At 40.2% G+C, this 19,654-nt stretch overlaps 2 protein-coding genes across 6 annotated transcripts in view; one reads left to right on the top strand and one right to left on the bottom strand.

Annotated features, from left to right (window-relative positions):
• Positions 1 to 19,654, bottom strand: part of RNF24 (ring finger protein 24) — a 139,293-nt gene that overhangs the window by 53,598 nt on the left and 66,041 nt on the right. The gene's annotated exons all lie outside the window — the stretch shown is intronic.
• LOC307198360 (histone RNA hairpin-binding protein-like) lies at positions 8,393 to 9,452 on the top strand. Its single transcript, XM_079945219.1, is given in 2 exon segments — positions 8,393 to 8,732; positions 8,734 to 9,452. Coding segments are annotated over 2 exon segments (933 nt in total). The 5' UTR covers positions 8,393 to 8,489; the 3' UTR covers positions 9,424 to 9,452.

Genomic DNA, 19,654 nt, shown 5'->3' on the forward strand with positions numbered 1-19,654 from the left:
CCATTCCTCTGTTGATGGACATTTAGGTTGGTTCCATGTCTTGGCTATTGTAAATAGTGCTGCAATGAACATTGGGGTGCATGTATCTTTTTGAATTAGCGTTTTCTCCAGATATATGCTCAGGAGTGGGATTGCTGGATCATACAGTAGTTCTATTTTTAGTTTTTTGAGGACCCTCTCATAGTTCCTGCACCAATTTACATTCTGGCCATCAGTGTAGGAGGGTTCTCTTTTCTCCACAACCTCTCCAGCTTTTGTTATTTGTAGACTTTTGATTTTTTAAAAAACTATTTATTTATTTTTGGCTGCATCAGGTCTTAGTTGCAGCACATGGGCTCTTTTGTTGTGGCACGTGGGCTCTTCATTGCGGCACGCGAGCTTCTCTCTAGTTGGGCTGCGCGGGCTCTAGAGCGCGTGGGCTCTGTAGTTGTGGCATGTGGGCTCAGTTGCCCTGTGGCATGTGGGATCTTAGCTCCCCAACCAGGGATCAAACCCAAGTCCCTTGCATTGGAAGGTGGATTCTTAACCACTGGACCACCAGGGAAGTCCCCGTAGACTTTTTAATGATGGCTATTCTGACTGCTGAGAGGAGATACCTCACTGTACTTTTGATTTGTATTTCTCTAATAATTAGTGATGCTGAACATCTTTTCACGTACTTGTGGCCATCTGTACGTCTTCTTTGGAGAAATGTCTGTTTAGGTCTTCTGCCCATTTTTTGATTTGGTTGTTTGTGTTTCTGATATTGAGTTGCATGAACTGTGTATATTTTGGAACTTAAGCCCTTGTCGGTTGTATAGTTTGTAAGTGTTTTCTCCCATTCCGTTAGGTTGTCTTTTCATTTTGTTTATGGTTTCCTTTGCTGTGCAAAAGCTTATAAGTTTGATTAGGTGCCATTTGTTTATTTTTGCTTTTATTTCTATTGCCTTGGGAGTTTGACCTAAGAAAACATGTAAGGCCTTTCTTCAAGGTTCACCTATAATAAAAATAGGCTGCTGTGGCTTGCCCTATGTCAGATCCAGGAACTTAACAACCATTTCAAAATTATATGTATATAGAGGGATGCACTCTGGGTTTCTAAAAGCAAACTTGGGAAACATACAGTTAGAACTGGGCACATTAATGGGAATTCCCTGGTGGTTTAGTGGTTAGGACTCAGCTCTTTCACTGCCGTGGGCCCAGGTTCAATCCCTAGTCGGGGAACTAAGATCCCACAAGCCACACAGTGAGGCCAAAAAAAAAAAGAACTGCGCACATTAACAAATTTGGGAACTTTCTAATGTCCAGCTTATTTTAAAAAGTTTTACCCTTAGTTCTATTAAAAAAGAAAAAAAGATTTGTCAAATCAAAACCTCTGCTTATGAGAGACCTTCAAGATGGTGGAGGAGTAAGACGTGGAGATCACCTTCCTTTCCACAAATACATCAGAAATACATCTACATGTGGAACAACTCCTACAGAACACCTACTGAATGCTGGCAGAAGACCTGACTTCCCCAAAGGCAAGAAACTCCCCACATGCCTGGGTAGGGCAAAGGAAAAAAGAAAAAACAGAGAAAAGAATAGGGACAGGACCTGCACCCCTGGGAGGGAGCTGTGAAGGAGGAAAAGTTTCCACACACTAGGAAGCTCCTTCACTGGTGGAGACAGGGGATGGCAGGGGAAGGCTTCGGAGCCACGGAGGAGAGCACAGCAATAGCAGTGCAGAGGGCAAAGTGGAGAGATTTCCACACAGAGGATTGGTGCTGACCAGCACTCACCAGCCTGAGAGACTTGTATGCTCACCTGCCGGGATGGGTGGGGCGTGGGAGCTGAGGCTTGGGCTTCAGAGGTCGGATCCCAGGGAGAGGACTGGAGTTGGCTGCGTGAACACAGCCTGAAGGGGGCTAGTGCGCCACAGCTAGCCGGGAGGGAGTCCAGGAAAAAGTCTCGAACTGCCTAAGAGGCAAGAGACCATTCTTTCGGGGTACAGAAGGAGAGGGGATTCAGAGCACCACCTAAACGAGCTCCAGAGACGGGCGCAAGCTGCGGCTATCAGAGCGGACACCAGAGACGGGCATGAAACGCTAAGGCTGCTGCTGCCGCCACCAAGAAGCCTGTGTGCGAGCACAGGTCACTATCCACACCTCCCCTCCTGGGAGCCTGTGCAGCCCGCCACTGCCAGGGTTCCATGATCCAGGGACAACTTCCCCAGGAGAACGCACAGCACGGCTCAGGCTGTTGCAACGTCATGCCAGCCTCTGCCACCGCAGGCTCACCCCGCATTCCATACCCCTCCCACCCTCTGGCCTGAGTAAGCCAGAGCCCCCTAATCAGCTGCTACTTTAACCCCGTCCTGTAACAGGTGACCTACATGCAGAGGCAGGGCCAGATCCAAAGCTGAACCCCAGGAGCTGTGTGAACAAAGAAGAGAAAGGGAAATCTCTCCCAACAGCCTCAGGAGTAGTGGATTAAATCTCCACAATCAACTTGATGTACCCTGCACCTCTGGAATACTTGAATAGACAACGAATCTTCCCAAAATTGAGGCAGTGGATTTTGGGAGCAATGTAGACTTGGGGTTTGCCTTCTGTATCTAATCTGTTCCTGGATTTATGTTTATCTTAGTTTAGTATTTAGACTTTATTATCATTGGTAGATTTATTGATTTGGTTGCTCTCTTCCATTTTTAAAATATATACAGATATATATATATATATATATATATATATAAAATGTTTTCCTTTTTCTCTTTTTGTGAGTGTGTATGTGTATGCTTCTTTGTGTGATTCTGTCTGTATAGCTTTGCTTTTACCATTTGTCCTAGGGTTCTGTCTGTCTGGTATTTTTTTTGTAGAGTTTTTAGCACTTGTTATCATTGGTAGATTTGTTTTTCGGTTGGGTTGCTCTCTTTTTTCTTTTTTTTTATTACTTTTTAATATTATTTTTAAATTTTAATAATGTTATTTTATTTTATTATTACTTTCCTTCCTTCCTTCCTTCCTTCCTTCCTTCCTTCCTTTTCTTTCCTTCATTCTCTCTCTCCCTCCCTCCCTCCTTCCTCCCCCCCACCCCTTTCTTTCTTTCTTTTTCTCCATTATTTCTGAGCTGTGTAGCTGACAGGGTCTTGGTGCTCCAGCTAGGTGTCATGCTTGTGCCTCTGAGTTGGGAGAACCAGGTTCAGGACATTGGTCTAACAGAGACCTCCCAGCTCCATGTAATATCAAATGGCAAAAGCTCCCCCAGAGATCTCCATCTCAACGCTAAGACCCAGCTCCACTCAACGACCAGCAAGCTACAGTGATGGACACCCTATGCCAAACAACTAGCAAGATAGGAACACAACCCCACCTATTAGCAGAGAGGCTGCCTAAAATCATAATAAAGTCACAGACACCCCAAAACACACCACCAGACGCAGTCCTGCCCACCAGAAAGACAAGATCCAGCCTTATCCACCAGAACACAGGCACCAGTCTCCTCCATCAGAAAGCCTACACAACCCACTGAAACAACCTTAGCCACTGGGGGCAGACACCAAAAACAACAGGAACTAAGAACATGCATGCTGCGAAAAGGAGACCCCAAACACAGTAAGGTAAGCAAAATGAGAAGACAGAGAAACACACAGCAGTGGAAGGAGCAAGGTAAAAACCCACCAGACCAAACAAATGAAAAGGAAGTAGGCAGTCTACCTGAAAAAAAATTCAGAGTAATGATAGTAAAGATGATACAAAATCTTGGAAACAGAATGGAGAAAATACAAGAAATGATTAATAAGGACCTAGAGGAACTAAAGAGCAAACAAACAATGATGAACAACCTAATAAATGAAATTAAAAATTTTGTAGAAGGAATCAATAGCAGAATACCTGAGGCAGTAGAATGGATAAGTGACCTGGAAGATAAAATAGTGGAAATAACTACTGCAGAGCAGAATAAAAAAAAAGAATGAAAAGAATTGAGGATAGTCTCAGAGACCTCTGGGACAACATTAAACACACCAACATTCTAATTATAGGGGTCCCAGAAGAAGAAGAGAAAAAGAAAGGGACTGAGAAAATATTTGAAGAGATTATAGTTGAAAACTTCCCTAATATGGGAAAGGAAATAGTCAATCAAGTCCAGGAAGTGCAGAGAGTCCCATACAGGATAAATCCAAGGAGAAACATGCCACGACACATATTAATCAAACTATCAAAAATTAAATACAAAGAAAAAATACTAAAAGCAGCAAAAGAAAAGCAACAAATAACATACAAGGGAATCCCCAAAAGGTTAACAGCTGATCTTTCAGCACAAACTCTGCAAGCCAGAAGGGAGTGGCAGGACATATTTAAAGTGATGAAAGGGAAAAACCTACAACCAAATTACTCTACCCAGCAAGGATCTCATTCAGATTCGACAGAGAAATTAAAACCTCTATAGACAAGCAAAAGCTAAGAGAATTCAGCACCACCAAGCCAGCTTTAAAACAAATGCTAAAGGAACTTTTTTAGGCAGGAAACTCAAGAAAAGGAAAAGACCTACAATAACAAACACAAAACAATTAAAATGGTAATAGGAACATACATATCGATAACACCTTAAATGTAAATGGATTAAATGCTCCAACCAAAAGACATAGACTGGCTGAATGGATACAAAAACAAGACCTGTATATATGCTGTCTACAAGAGACCCACTTCAGACCTAGGGACACATACACACTGAAAGTGAGGGGATGGAAAAAGTTATTCCATTCAAATGGAAATCAAAAGAAAGGTGGAGTAGCAATTCTCATATCAGACAAAATAGACTTTAAAATAAAGACTATTACAAGAGACAAAGAAGGACACCACATAATCATCAAGGGATCAGTCCAAGAAGAAGATATAACAATTGTAAATATTTATGCACCCAACACAGGAGCACCTCAATACATAAGGCAAATGCTAACAGCCATAAAAGGGGAAATCGACAGTAACACATTCTCCAGGATAGATCATATCTTGGGTCACAAATCAAGCCTTGGTAAATTTAATAAAATTGAAATCGTATCAAGTATATTGTCTGACCACAATGCTATGAGACTAGATATCAATTACAGGAAAAAATCTGTAAAAAATACAAACACATGGAGGCTAAACAACACTACTAAATAACCAAGAGCTCACTGAAGAAATCAAAGAGGAAATCAAAAAATACCTAGAAACAAATGACAATGGAGACACAACGACTCAAAACCTATGGGATGCAGCAAAAGCAGTTCTAAGAGCGAAGTTTATAGCAATACAATCCTACCTCAAGAAACAAGAAACATCTCAAATAAACAACCTAATCTTAAACCCAAAGCAATTAGAGAATGAAGAAGAAAAAACCCCTAAAGTTAGCAGAAGGAAATAAATCATAAAGATCAGATCAAAAATAAATTAAAAAGAAATGAAAGAAACAACAGCGAAGATCAATAAAACTAAAAGCTGGTCCTTTGAGAAGATAAACGAAATTGGTAAACCATTAGCCACACTCACCAAGAAAAAAAAGGAGAAGACTCAAACTAATAGAATTAGAAATGAAAAAGGAGAAGTAACAACTGACACTGCAGAAATACAAATGATAAGGAGAGATTACTGCAAGCAACTGTATGCCAATAAAATGGACAACCTGGAAGAAATGGACAAATTCTTAGAAAAGCATAACCTTCCAAGACTGAACCAGGAAGAAATAGAAAATATAAACAGACCAATCACAAGCACTGAAATTGAGACTGTGATTAAAAATCTTCCAACAAACAAAAGCCCAGGACCAGATGGCTTCACAGATGAATTCTAACAAACAGTTAGAAAAGAGCTAACACCTATCCTTCTCAAACTCTTCCAAAATATAGCAGAGGGAGGAACACTTCCAAACTCATTCTACAAGGCCACCATCACCCTGATACCAAAACTAGACAAGGATGTTACACAGAAAGAAAACTACAGGCCAATATAACTGATGAATATAGATGCAAAAATCCTCAACAAAATACTAGGAAACAGAATCCAACAGCACATTAAAAGGATCATACACCATGATCAAGTGGGATTTATCCCAGGATGCAAGGATTCTTTAATATATGCAAATCAATCAATGTGATAAACCATATTAACAAATTGAATAAAAACCATATGATCATCTCAATAGATGCAGAAAAAGCTTTCGACAAAATTCAACACCCATTTATGATAAAAACCCTCCAGAAAGTAGGCATAGAGGGAACTTACCTGAACATAATAAAGGCCATATGACAAACCCACAGCCAACATCATTCTCAATGGTGAAAAACGGAAACCATTTCCTCTAAGATCAGGAAAAAGACAAGGTTGTCCATTCTCACCACTATTATTCAACATAGTTTGGAAGTTTTAGCCATGGCAATCAGAGAAGAAAAAGAAATAAAAGGAATACAAATCGGAAAAGACGTAAAGCTGCCACTGTTTGGAGATGACATGATAGTAGACATAGAGAATCCTAAAGATGCTACCAGAAAACTACAAGAGCTAATCAATGAATATGGTAAAGTAGCAGGATGCAAAATTATGCACAGAAATCTCTTGCATTCCTATACACTAATGATGAAAAATCTGAAAGAGAAATTAAGGAAACAATCCCATTTACCACTGCAACAAAAAGAATAAAATACCTAGGAATAAACCTACCTAAGGAGAAAAAAGACCTGTATGCAGAAAACTATAAGACACTGATGAAAGAAATTAAAGATGATACAGATTGAGAGATATACCATGTTCTTGGACTAGAAGAATCAACATTGTGAAAATGACTATACTACCCAAAGCAATCTACAGATTCAAGGCAATCCCTATCCAACTAACCACCAATGGCATTTTTCACAGAACTAGAACAAAAAATTTCAATTTGTATGAAAACACAAAAGACCCAGAATAGCCAAAGCAATCTTGAGAAAGAAAAATGGAGCTGGAGGAATCAGGCTCCCAGACTTCAGACTATACTACAAAGCTACAGTAATCAAGACAGTATGGTGCTGGCACAAAAACAGAAATATAGATCAATGGAACAGGATAGAAAGCCCAGAGATAAACCCATGCACATATGGTCAGCTTATTTTTGATAAAGGAGGCAAGAATATACAATGGAGAAAAGACAGCTTCTTCAATAATTGGTGCTGTGAAAATTGGACAGCTATATGTAAAAGAATGAAATTAGAAAACTCCCTAACACCATACACAAAAATAAACTCAGAATGGATTAAAGACCTAAATGTAAGGCCAGACACTATCAAACTCTTTGAGGAGAACACAGGCAGAACACTCTATGATATAAATCACAGCAAGATCCTTTCTGACCCACCTCCTAGAGAAATGGAAATAAAAACAAAAATAAACAAATGGGACCTAATTAAACTTAAAAACTTTTCCACAGCAAAGGAAAACGTAAACAAGACCAAAAGACAACCCTCAGAATGGGAGAAAATATTTGCAAATGAAGCAACCAACAAAGGATTTATCTCCAAAATTTCCAAGCAGCTCATGCAGCTCAATAACAAAAAAACAAACAACCCAATCCAAAAATGGGCGGAAGACCTACATAGACATCTCTCCAAAGAAGATATACAGGTTGCCAACAAATACATGAAAGGATGCTCAGCATCACTAATCATTAGAGAAATGCAAATCAAAACTACAATGAGGTATCACCGCACACCAGTGAGAATGGCCATCATCAAAAAATCTACAAGCAATAAATGCTGGAGAGGGTGTGGAGAAAAGGGAACCCTCTTGCACTGTTGGCGGGAATGTAAATTGTTACAGCCACTATGGAGAACAGTATGGAGGTTCCTTAGAAAACTAAAAATAGAACTACCATACGACCCAGCAATCCCACTACTGGCATATACCCTGAAAACCATAATTGAAAAGGAGTCAGGTACCACGATGTTCATTGCAACTCTATTTACAATAGGCAGTACATGGAAGCAACCTAAGTGCCCACTGACAGATGAATGGATAAAGAAAATGTGGCACATATATACAATGGAATATTACTCAGCCATAAAAAAACCGAAATTGAGTTATTTATAGTGAGGTGGATGGACCTAGAGTCTGTCATACAGAGTGAAGTAAGTCAGAAAGAGAGAAACAAATACCGTATGCTAATACATATATATGCAATCTAAAAAAAAAAAAAAGGTTCTGAGGAACCTAGGGGCAGGATAGGAATAAAGACGCAGATGTAGAGAGTGGATTTGAGGACACGGGGAGGGGGATGGGTAAGCTGGGGGAAGTGAGAGAGTGGCATGGACATATATACACTACCAAATGTAAAACAGATAGGTAGTGGGAAGCAATCGCATAGCACAGGGAGATCAACTCGGTGTTTGTGACCACCTAGAGGGGTGGGATAGGGAGGGTGATGCAAGGAGATATGGGCATGTATGTATACGTATAGCTGATTTACTTTGTTATAAAGCAGAAACTAACACAGCATTGTGAAGCAATTATACTCCAACAAAGATGAAACAACCAAACAGAGTCCATCAGCGTCGCGCGGAGAGGAGGTCGCCGCTGCTGCCACCGCCACCGCCGGACCCCAGGCCCCCACGACCCCGCCCGCCGCGTCGCCATGGCCTGACGGCTGCGAAGTCCCCCGGGTGCGGAAGCCGCTGCGATGGCGACGACAGCCAGCCACCCGCCACGAGATGGAGCCTGGGACGCAAGCACACGACCAAGGGGAGGCACTGGAAGTCCGAGGACGCCTAGGGCCCCCCCGAGGCCGCCGGGCGACCGCAGACCTGATAGCTTTACCACTCCCAAAGGCCCTAAGCCCCATTCTAGATGTTCAGACTGGGCAAGTGCAGTCGAAGAAGATGAAATGAGGACTAGAGTTAACAACGAAATTTCAAGATATAAAAGGAAACTCCTCATAAATGACTTTGGAAGGGAGAGAAAATCATCATTAGGAAGTTCGGATTCAAAGGAGTCTATGTCAGCACTGCCAGCTGACTTGGAGACCGATGAAAGTGTCCTGATGAGAAGACAGAAGCAGATCGACTATGGGAAGAACACCATCGCCTACGATCACTATATTAAAGTCCCAAGGCACCTTCAACAGCCTGGCATTCATCCCAAAACCCCCAACAAATTCAAGAAGTATAGTCCACGATCGTGGGACCAGCAGATCAAACTCTGGAAGGTGGCTCTGCATTTTTGGAATCCTCCAGCGGAAGAAGGATGTGATTTGCAAGAAATACGTCCTGTTGACCTCGGGGAGATGGAGATGGAATCCGCGGAGAGCAGCTCTGAGTCCCAGACGAGCTCTCAGGATAACTTCGACATGTACTGTGGCACACCCACGAAAGTTAGAAACGTGGACTGCCAGGCAGAGGACAAGTTTGACTTTAAAGCTTGTTTAACTGAACCCTTGAAAGACTTCTCAGCCATGAGCTAACTGTCGCCACCTGGAGGCCACTGGGAGCAGCGCTGCCTCCCCAGGTGGGAAGTGGCCCGCCAAGCATGCATCCTGCGTTTGTAACTGGAGGTTTCTAATAGTGTACAGTCTCATGGTGAATTGTTGTTCTTGCCTTATTTTCTTAAGAAACGTTAATTTTATGTAGAGGGAGTGTATTCTGCATATTTTAAACTGTAAAATGGAACTAAAATTCCAATTCCGAGGAAAATTGAACTCGAAGCAATCTTGCAACAATCTTAATCGCTTAATCTCCCGCATCCTTGAAGTCAACCTGACAAGTGTCAGTGTCAGTGTCCTCATAATCAGATACCTTTAATATCTTTATGGAAAGGGTTAGGGTTTGGGCTGTTTGTTAATATGTCAAGATTGGCTTTTTTCTTCATACAGAGAACTGAATAGTGAGATATTAAATTGAGCTGGTAAATTAATGGGGTTTATGTAAGTTATACAGTCTTAATTTGTTATTTGTAAATAGCACTAAGTAGGCCTTCTATCTATACTGTTTCCAAGAGTTTAGAAAGCAGAAAGATTTAGAAAGAACATTTTTTTTTACAGTCAGTTAATTTACCATGTAAAATTGTTGTGAATGATAATGTGTACAGATTTTCTGTTCAAATATTCAATTGTAAACTTCTTGTTAAGACTGTTGTGTTTCTATTGCTTTTGTATAGAATGACATTGCAAAAATAAAAAGGACCTTCTTTAACTACGTTGCCAAAAAAAAAATTAAAAAAAAGAAAAAAAAAAGAAAAATCCTTTAATGCAGGTTAGCCAATCCAAAAAAAAAACACCCCTCATTATCAAAGGTTGTAATTAAAATTTTAATTATGATTTTATTGTGTTTTTCATCTCAACTATATAACAGAAACTCCGAGATGACAGAATCTGTGATGTTTTGATCATTATGGCATTCCCAGCATCTAGGATGTGCTGAGAATACATTTATTAAATGAAAGATTAAGTAACAATATAAACTTACCAAGTATATACACGATCAAATGAAAACTTCTCTCAAAAAACACATTTCAAACAAATATCATATATTAACGCATAAATGTGGAATCTAGAAAAATGGTACAGATGAACCGGTTTGCAGGGCAGAAATAGAGACACAGATGTAGAGAAGAAACGTATGGACACCAAGGGGGGAAAGCGGGGGTGGTGATGGTGGTGTGATGAATTGGGAGATTGGGATTGACATATATACACTAATATGTATAAAATAGATAACTAATAAGAACCTGCTGTATAAAAAATAAATAAAATTCAACCCCCCCCCCCAAAAACCACATTTCAGTGCGTTATATTGTCCCAAATGCCATGTTCTTGAGGCTCTGCAGAAGCCTTCTTGCAATAATCTAGAAGTTTCAGTTTCCGGTATCTTCCCATTCCCTTTTTTGTTCCTATTAGCTTTTTTGAGATATAATTTATGTACCTAAAATTCATTTTCAGTGTACCTTAAGTGTAATTCAATGATTTTTAGTAAATTTTGAGTTGTGCAATCATCACCATAATCCACTTCCAGATCATTTTTATCATCCCCAAAAGGAAACTGTACTCATTAGCTGTCATTCCCTATTCCAACCCCTAGCCCGAGGCAACTACTAATCCACTTCGTCTCTAAAGATTTGCCCTTTCTGGACATTTTATGTACGTGGAATCACAATATATGGTATTTTGTGTCTGGCTTCTTTCATTTAGCATAATGTCTTCAGTGTTCATCCACATTATAGCCTATATTAGTACTTTGTTTCCTTTTATTGACAAATAGTATTCCATTTTAAGGATAAACTGTATTTTCTTTATTCACTTACCAGTTGCCTGGACACTTGGATTGTTTCCATTTTTTGGCTATTATAAATAATACAGTTATAATAATGCTCAGCTGCTATGAACATTCATGTGAAACTTTTTGTGTGGACATATTTTTTCACTTCTCTTGGGTATATAACTAGGAGTGAAGTTGCTGGGTCATATGGCAACTTAATGTTTAACCTTTTGAGGAACTGCCAGACTGTTTTCTAAAGTGGCTGCACAATTTTACAATCTCAGAGGCAGTGTATGAGGGTTTGAATTTCTCCACATCCTCTCCAAACTTATCTTTTTGATTTCAGCCATGCTAGTCAATGTGAAGTGGTACCTCACTGTGGTTTTTAATTTGCATTTCATTAATGATTAGTGATACTGAGCATCTTTTCATGTGCATACTGGCCATTTGCATATTATCTTTGTTGAAATATCTGAATCCTTTGCCCAATTTTATTTCATTTTAAAAAATATTTTATTTATTTATTTAGTCATTGTTGGCTGCGTTGAGTCTTAGTTGTGGCATGCAGGATCTTTTATTGCAGCATGCGGGCCCTTCATTGTGGTGTGCAGGCTCAAGAGCACGTGGGCTCTGTAGTTTGCAGCACAGCAGGCTTTCTAGTTGAAGTGTGCAGGCTTAGTTGCCCCGTGGCATGTGGGATCTTAGTTCCCCGACCAGGGAATCGAACCCGTATCCCCTGCATTGGAAGGTGGATTCTTTACCACTGGACCACCAGCGAACTCCCTGCCCAATTTTATTTTTAAAATTTTTTTGAATTTTATTTATATTTTTATACAGCAGTTTCTTATTAGTTATCTATTTTATACCTATTAGTGTATGTATGTCAATCCCAATCTCCAATTTATCCCACCACCACCATCCCCCCCAGCCACTTTCCCCCCTTAGTGTCCCTACGTTTGTTCTCTACATCTGTGTCTCTATCTCTGCCCTGCAAACCGGTTCCTCTGTACCATTTTTCTAGGTTCCACATATACCTGTTAATACACGATATTTGTTTTTCTCTTTCTGACTTACTTCACTCTGTATGACAGTCTTTAGATCCATCCATGTCTCTACAAATGACCCAATTTCGTTCCTTTTTATGGCTGAGTAATATTCCATTGTATATATGTAACACAACTTCTTTATCCATTTGTCTGTTGATGGGCATTTAGGTTGCTTCCATGACCTGGCTATTGTAAATAGTGCTGCAATAAACATTGGGTGCATGTGTCTTTTTGAATTATGGTTTTCTCCAGGTATATGCCCAGTAGTGGCTTGCTGGATCATATGGTAATTCTATTTTTAGTTCTTTAAGGAACCTCCATACTGTTCTCCATAGTGGCTGTAACAATTTACATTCCCACCAACAGTGCAAGAGGGTTCCCTTTCATCCATACCCTCTCCAGCATTTGTTGTTTGTAGATTTTGATGATGCCCATTCTAACTGGTGTGAGGTGATACCTCATTGTAGTTTTGATTTGCATTTCTCTAATAATTAGTGATGTTGAGCAGCTTTTCATGTGCTTCTTGGCCATCTGTATGTCTTCTTTGGAGACATGTCTATTTAGGTCTTCTGCCCATTTTTGGATTGGGTTGTTTGTTTTTTTTTAATATTGAGCTGCATGAGCTGTTCACGTATTTTGGAGATTAATCCTTTGTCCGTTGATTCGTTTGCAAATATTTTCTCCCATTCTGAGGGTTGTCTTTTTGTCTTGTTTGTAGTTTCCTTTGCTTGGCAAAGTTTAAGTTTCATTAGGTCCCATTTGTTTTTTGTTTTTATTTCCATTACTGTTAGGAGGTGGATCAAAAAAGATCTTGCTGTGATTTATGTCAAAGAGCGTTCTGCCTATGTTTTCCTCTAAGAGTTTTATAGTGTCTGGCCTTACATTTAGGTCTTTAAATGCAAAAAATGTAAAAAATAAACTCCATTTTGAGTTTATTTTTGTGTATGGTGTTAGGGAGTGTTCTAATTTCATTCTTTTACATGTAGCTGTCCACTTTTCCTAGCACCACTTATTGAAGAGACTGTTTTTTCTCCATTTTATGTCCTTGCCGCCTTTGTCATAGATTAGTTGACCATAGGTGCTTTCTATTCTGTTCCATTGAACTATATTTCTGTTTCTGTGCCAGTACCATATTGTCTTGATTACTGTAGCTTTGTAGTATAGTCTGAAGTCAGGGAGTCTGATTCCTCCAGCTCTGTTTTTTTCCCTCAAGACTGCATTGCCTATTTGGGGTCTTTTGTGCCTCCATACAAATTTTAAGATTTTTTGTCCTAGTTCTGTAAAAAATGCCACTGGTAATTTGATAGGGATTGCATTGATCTGTAGATTGCTTTGGGTAGTACAGTCATTTTCACAATATTGATTCTTCCAATCAAGAACATGATATATCTCTCCATCTGTTTAGCTCATCTTTGATCTCTTTCATCAGTGTCTTATAGTTTTCCGAGTACAGGTCTTTTACCTCCTAGGTATTCTATTCCTTTTTGGGGCAATGGTGAATGGGATTGTTTCCTTAATTTCTCTTTCTGATCTTTCGTTGTTAGTGTATAGGAATGCAAGAGATTTCTGTGCATTAATTCTGTATCCTGCAACTTTACCAATTTCATTGATTAGCTCTAGTAGTTTTCTGGTGGCATTTTTAGGATTCTCTATGTATAGTATCATGTCATCTGCAGTGACAGTTTTACTTCTTCTTTTCCAATTTGGATTCCTTTCATTTCTTTTTCTTCTCTGATTGCCGTGGCTAGGACTTCCAAAACTATGTCAAATAATAGTGGCAAGAGTGGACATCCTTGTCTTGTTCCTGATCTTACAGAAATGCTTTCAGTTTTTCACCATTGAGAATGATGTTTGCTGTGGGTTTGTCATATATGGTCTTTATTATGTTGAGGTAAGTTCCCTGTATGCCCACTTTCTGGAGAGTTTTTATCATAAATGGGTGTTGAATTTTGTCAAAAGCTTTTTCTGCATCTATTGAGATGATCATATGGTTTTTCTCCTTCAATTTGTTAATATGGTTTATCACATCAATTGATTTGCATATATAGAAGAATCCTTGCATTCCTGGGATAAATCCCACTTGATCATAGTGAATGATCCTTTTACTGTGTTGTTGGATTCTGTTTGCTAGTATTTTGTTGAGGATTTTTGCATCTAGATTCATCAGTGATACTGGTCTGTAATTTTCTTTTTTTGGAGCATCTTTGTCTGGTTTTGGTATCAGGGTGATGTTGGCCTCATAGAATGAGTTTGGGTGTCCCTTCCTCTGCAATTTTTTGGAAGACTTTGAGAAGAATGGTGTTAGCTCCTCTCTAAATGTTTGATAGAATTCACCTGTGAAGCGATCTGGTCCTGGACTTTTGTTCATTGGAAAATTTTAATCACAGTTTCAATTTCATTATTTGTGATTGGTCTGTTCATATTTTCTATTTCTTCCTGGTTTAGTCTTGGAAGGTTGTACCTTTCTAAGAATTTGTCCATTTCTTCCAGGTTGTCCATTTTATTGGCATAGAGTTGCTTGTAGCTTGTAGTAGTCTCTTAGGATGCTTTGTATTTCTGTGGTGTCCACTGTAACTTCTCCTTTTTCATTTCTAATTGTATTGATATGAGTTCTCTCTTTTTCTTGATGAGTCTGGCTAAAGGTTTATCAATTTTAACTTCTCAAAGAACCAGCTTTTAATTTTATTGATCTTTGCTATTGTTTTCTTTGTTTCTATTTCATTTATTTCTGCTCTGATCTTTATGATTTCTTTCCTTCTACTAACTTTGGATTTTGTTTGTTCTTTTTCTAGTTCCTTTGGGTGTAAGATTAGATTGTTTATTTGAGATTTTTCTTGTTTCTTGAGGTAGGATTGTATTGCTGTAAACTTCCCTCTTAGAACTGCTTTTGCTGCATCCTATAGGTTTTGGATAGTCGTGTTTTTTTGTCATTTGTCTCTAGGTATTTTTTGATTTCCTCTTTGATTTCTTCAGTGATCTTTTGGTTATTTAGTAACTTACTTTTTAGCCTCCATGCGTTTGTGTTATTATTTTTTCCCTGTTGATTTCTAATCTCATAGCATTGTGGTTGGAAAAGATGCTTGATATGATTTCAATTTTCTTAAAATTTACCGAGGCTTGATTTGTGACACAAAACATGATCAATCCTGGAGAATGTTCCATGTGCACTTGAGAAGAAAGTGTAATCTGTTGTTTTTGGATGGAATGTCCTATAAACGTCAATTAAATGTATCTGGTGTATTATGTCATTTAAAGCTTGTGTTTCCTTATTAATTTTCTGTCTGGATGATCTGTCCATTGGTGTAAGTGAGGTGTTAAAGTCCCCCACTATTATTGTGTTACTGTCAACTCCCTCTTTATAGGTGTTAGCATTTGCCTTATGTATTGAGGTGTTCCTATGTTGGGTGCATAAATAATTACAATTGTTATATCTTCTTCTTGGATTGATCCCTTGATGATTATGTGGTATCCTTCTTTGTCTCTTGTAATAATCTTTATTTAAAGTCTATTTTGTCTGATATGAGAATTTCTACTCCGGCTTTCTTTTTTTTTTTTTTGCAGTACACGAGCCTCTCACTGTTGTGGTCTCTCCCGTTGCGGAGCACAGGCTCCAGACGCGCAGGCTCAGCGGCCATGGGTCACAGGCCTAGCTGCTCCGTGGCATGTGGGATCTTCCTGGACTGGGACACGAACCTGTGTCCCCTGCATCGGCAGGCGGACTCTCAACCACTGCACCACCAGGGAAGTCCTCAAGTGGGTCTCTTGTAGACAGCATATATACCGGTCTTGTTTTTGTATCCATTCAGCCAGTTTATGTCTTTTGGTTGGAGTATTTAATCCATTTACATTTAAGGTAGTTATCAATGTGTATGTTCCTATTACCATTTTCTTAATTTTTATGGGTTTGTTTTTGTAGGTCCTTTTCTCCTCTTGTTTTTCCCACTTAGAGAAGTTCCTTTAGCATTTGTTGTAGAGCCGGATTGGTGGTGCTGAATTCTCTTAGCTTTTGCTTGTCTGTAAAGCTTTTGACTTCTCCATCGAATCTGAATGAGATCCTTGCTGGGTAGAGTAATCTTGGTTGTAGGTTCTTCCCTTTCATCACTTTAAATATATTGTGCCACTCCCTTCTGGCTTGTAGAGTTTCCACTGAGAAATCAGCTGTTAACCTTGTGAGAGTTCCCTTGTATGTTATTTGTCGTTTTTCCCTTGTTGCTTTCAATAATTTCTCTGTCTTTAATTTTTGTCAATTTGATTACTATGTGTCTCGGCATGTTTCTCCTTGGGTTTATCCTTCCTGGAACTCTCTGCGCTTCCTGGACTTGGGTGGTTATTTCCTCTCCCATGTTAGGGAAGTTTTTGTCATTTTTCCTTTGTTGCTTTCAATAATTTCTGTGTCTTTAATTTTTGTCAATTTGATTACTATGTGTCTCGGTGTGTTTCTCCTTGGGTTTCTCCTGCCTGGTACTCTCTGCACTTCCTGGACTTGGGTGGCTATTTCCCCCCCATGTTAGGGAAGTTTTTGACTATAATCTATTCAAATATCTTCTTAGGTCCTTTCTCTCTCTCTTCTCTTTCTGGGACCCCTATAATGAGAATGTTGTTGCGTTTAATGTTGTCCCAGAGTTCTCTTAGGCTGTCTTCATTTCTTTTCATTCTTTTTTCTTTATTCTGTTCCATGGCAGTGAATTCTACCATTTTGTCTTCTAGGTCACTTATCCATTCTTCTGCCTCAGTTATTCTGTTACTGATTCCTTCTAGTGTATTTTTCATTGCAGTTATTGTGTTGTTCATCTCTGTTTGTTCTTTAATTCTTCTAGGTCTTTGTTAAACATTTCTTGCATCTTCTCAGTCTTTGCCTCCATTCTTTTTCCGAGGTCCTGGATCATCTTCACTATCATTATTCCGAATTCTTTTTCTGGAAGGTTGCCTATCTCCACTTCATTTAGTTATTTTTCTGGGGTTTTATCTTGTTCCTTCATCTGGTACAAAGTCCTCTGCCTTTTCATTTTGTCTGTTTTTCTGTGAATGTGGTTGTCTTTCCCCAGGCTGTAGAATTGTAGTTCTTGCTTCTGCTATCTGCCCTCTGGTGGATGAGGCTATCTAAGAGGCTTGTGCAAGCTTCCTGGTTGGAGGGACTGGTGGTGGGTAGAGCTGGGTGTTGCTCTGATGGGCAGAGCTCAGTAAAACTTTAATGCACTTGTTTGCTGATGGATGGGGCTGGGTTCCCTCCCTGTTGGTTGTTTGGCCTGAGGCAACCTAGCACTGGAGGCTACCCATGTCTTTGGTGGGGTTAATGGCAGACTCTGGGAGGGTTCATGCCAAGGAGTACCTCCCAGAACTTCTGCTGCCAGGGTCGTTGTCCCCAGAGTGAGCCACAGCCACTGCCCGCCTCTGCAGGAGACCCTCCAACACCAGCAGGTATGTGTGCTTTGGTCTCCTATGTGGTCACTGCTCCTTCCCCTGGGTCCTGATTCGCACACTATTTTATGTGTGCCCTCCAAGAGGGGAGTCTCTGTTTCCTCCAGTCCTGTCAAAGTCCTGCAGTCAAATCCCACTAGCGTTCAAAGTCTGATTCTCTAGGGATTCCTCCTCCCATTGCTGGACCCCCAGGTTGGGAAGCCTGACGTGGGGCTCAAAACCTTCACTCCAGTGGGTGGACCTCTGTGGTATAAGCGTTCTCCAGTTTGTGAGTCATGTACCCAGCAGTAACGGGATTTGATTTTATGTGACTGCACCCCCCTACTATCTCATTGTGGCTTCTCCTTTGTCTTTGGATGTGGGGTATCTTTCTTGGTGAGTTCCAGTGTCTTCCTGTCAATGATTGTTCAGCAGTTAGTTGTGATTCCGGTTCTCTTGCAAGAGTGAGCACATGTCCTTCTACTCCACCATCTTGACCCTCCCTGCCCAATTTTAAACTGGGTTATTTGTTTTGTTTTCTTTTTCCTTTTTTTAAAAAAATATTTATTTATTTATTTTTGGCTGTGTTGAATCTTTGTTGCTGTGCACGGGCCTTCTCTAGTTGTGGTGAGTGGGGGTTACTCTTCTTTGCGGTGCACAGGGTTCTCATTGTGGTGCGCAGGTTTCTCATTGCAGTGGTTCCTCTTGTTGCAGAGGACGGGCTCTAGACACGTGGGCTTCAGTGGTTGTGGCACGCGGGGTCAGCAGCTGTGGCTCATGGGCTTAGGTGCTCCGTGGCATGTGGGATCTTCCCAGACCAGGGATTGAACCCATGTCCCTTATATTGGCAGGTGGATTCTTAACCACTGCACTCCAGGGAAGTCCCTATTTGTTTTGTTTTCTTTTTTTTAAGGATTAAAAAAATAAATTTATTTATTTTATTTATTTTTGGCTGTGCTGGGTCTTCATAGCTGTGCAGTCTTTCTTTAGTTGCGGCGAGCAGGGGCTACTCTTTGTTGTGGTGCGCAGTTTTCTCATTGCAGTGGCTTCTCGTTGTAGAGCATGTGCTCTAGGCAGGCGGGGTTCAGTAATTGTGGCATGCTGTCTCAGTAGTTGTGGCTCAAGGGTCCTAGAGCGCAGGCTCAGTAGTTCTGGAGCATGGGCTTAGTTGCTCTGTGGCATGTGGGATCTTCCCGGACCAGGGCTCAAACCCGTGTCCCTTGCATTGGCAGGTGGATTCTTAACTGTTGTGCCACCAGGCAAGCCCTCCTTATTTGTTTTCTTATTATTAAGTAATAAACGTTCTTTATATATTCTGCATACATGTGCTTTATTAGATATATAATTTGCAAATCTCTTCTCCCAGTTTTAGGCTTGTCTTTTCACTTTAATGGTATCTTTTGAATCATAAAAGTTTTAAATTTTGATGAAGTTCATCTTATCAATTTTGTCTTTATTTTTTATTTTTCATTTTTTATTTTTTTGCGGTATGCGGGCCTCTCACTGCTGTGGCCTCTCTCGTTGTGGAGCACAGGCTCTGGATGCGCAGGCTCAGCGGCCATGGCTCACGGGCCCAGCCACTCCGCGGCATGTGGGATCTTCCCGGACCAGGGCACGAACCCGTGTCCCCTGCATCGGCAGGTGGACTCTCAACCACTGCGCCACCAGGGAAGCCCCAATTTTGTCTTTATTGCTTGTACTTTTGGTGCTGTATCTAAGAAATGTTTGTCTAACTCAAGGTCATAAAGATTTACTTGTATGTTTTCTTTTAAGAGTTTTACAGTTTTAGCTATGTAATCTATAGCTCTATGATCTATTTTGAGTTAATTTATGTAGATTGAGCAAGACAAAGGTTCATCTCTCCACCCTGATTAGTATTATCTACTGGAAGAGGTTGTCGGTCACTTTACATTAAGCACACCATTGTGAACTTTAGTCTAATTCAACAAGGCAGGATTTCCCTGGTGGTGCAGTGGTTAAGAATCCTCCTGCCATAACA

The sequence above is a fragment of the Stenella coeruleoalba genome (assembly GCF_951394435.1).
Source record: "Stenella coeruleoalba genome assembly, chromosome: 15".
Lineage (NCBI taxonomy): Eukaryota > Metazoa > Chordata > Mammalia > Artiodactyla > Delphinidae > Stenella > Stenella coeruleoalba.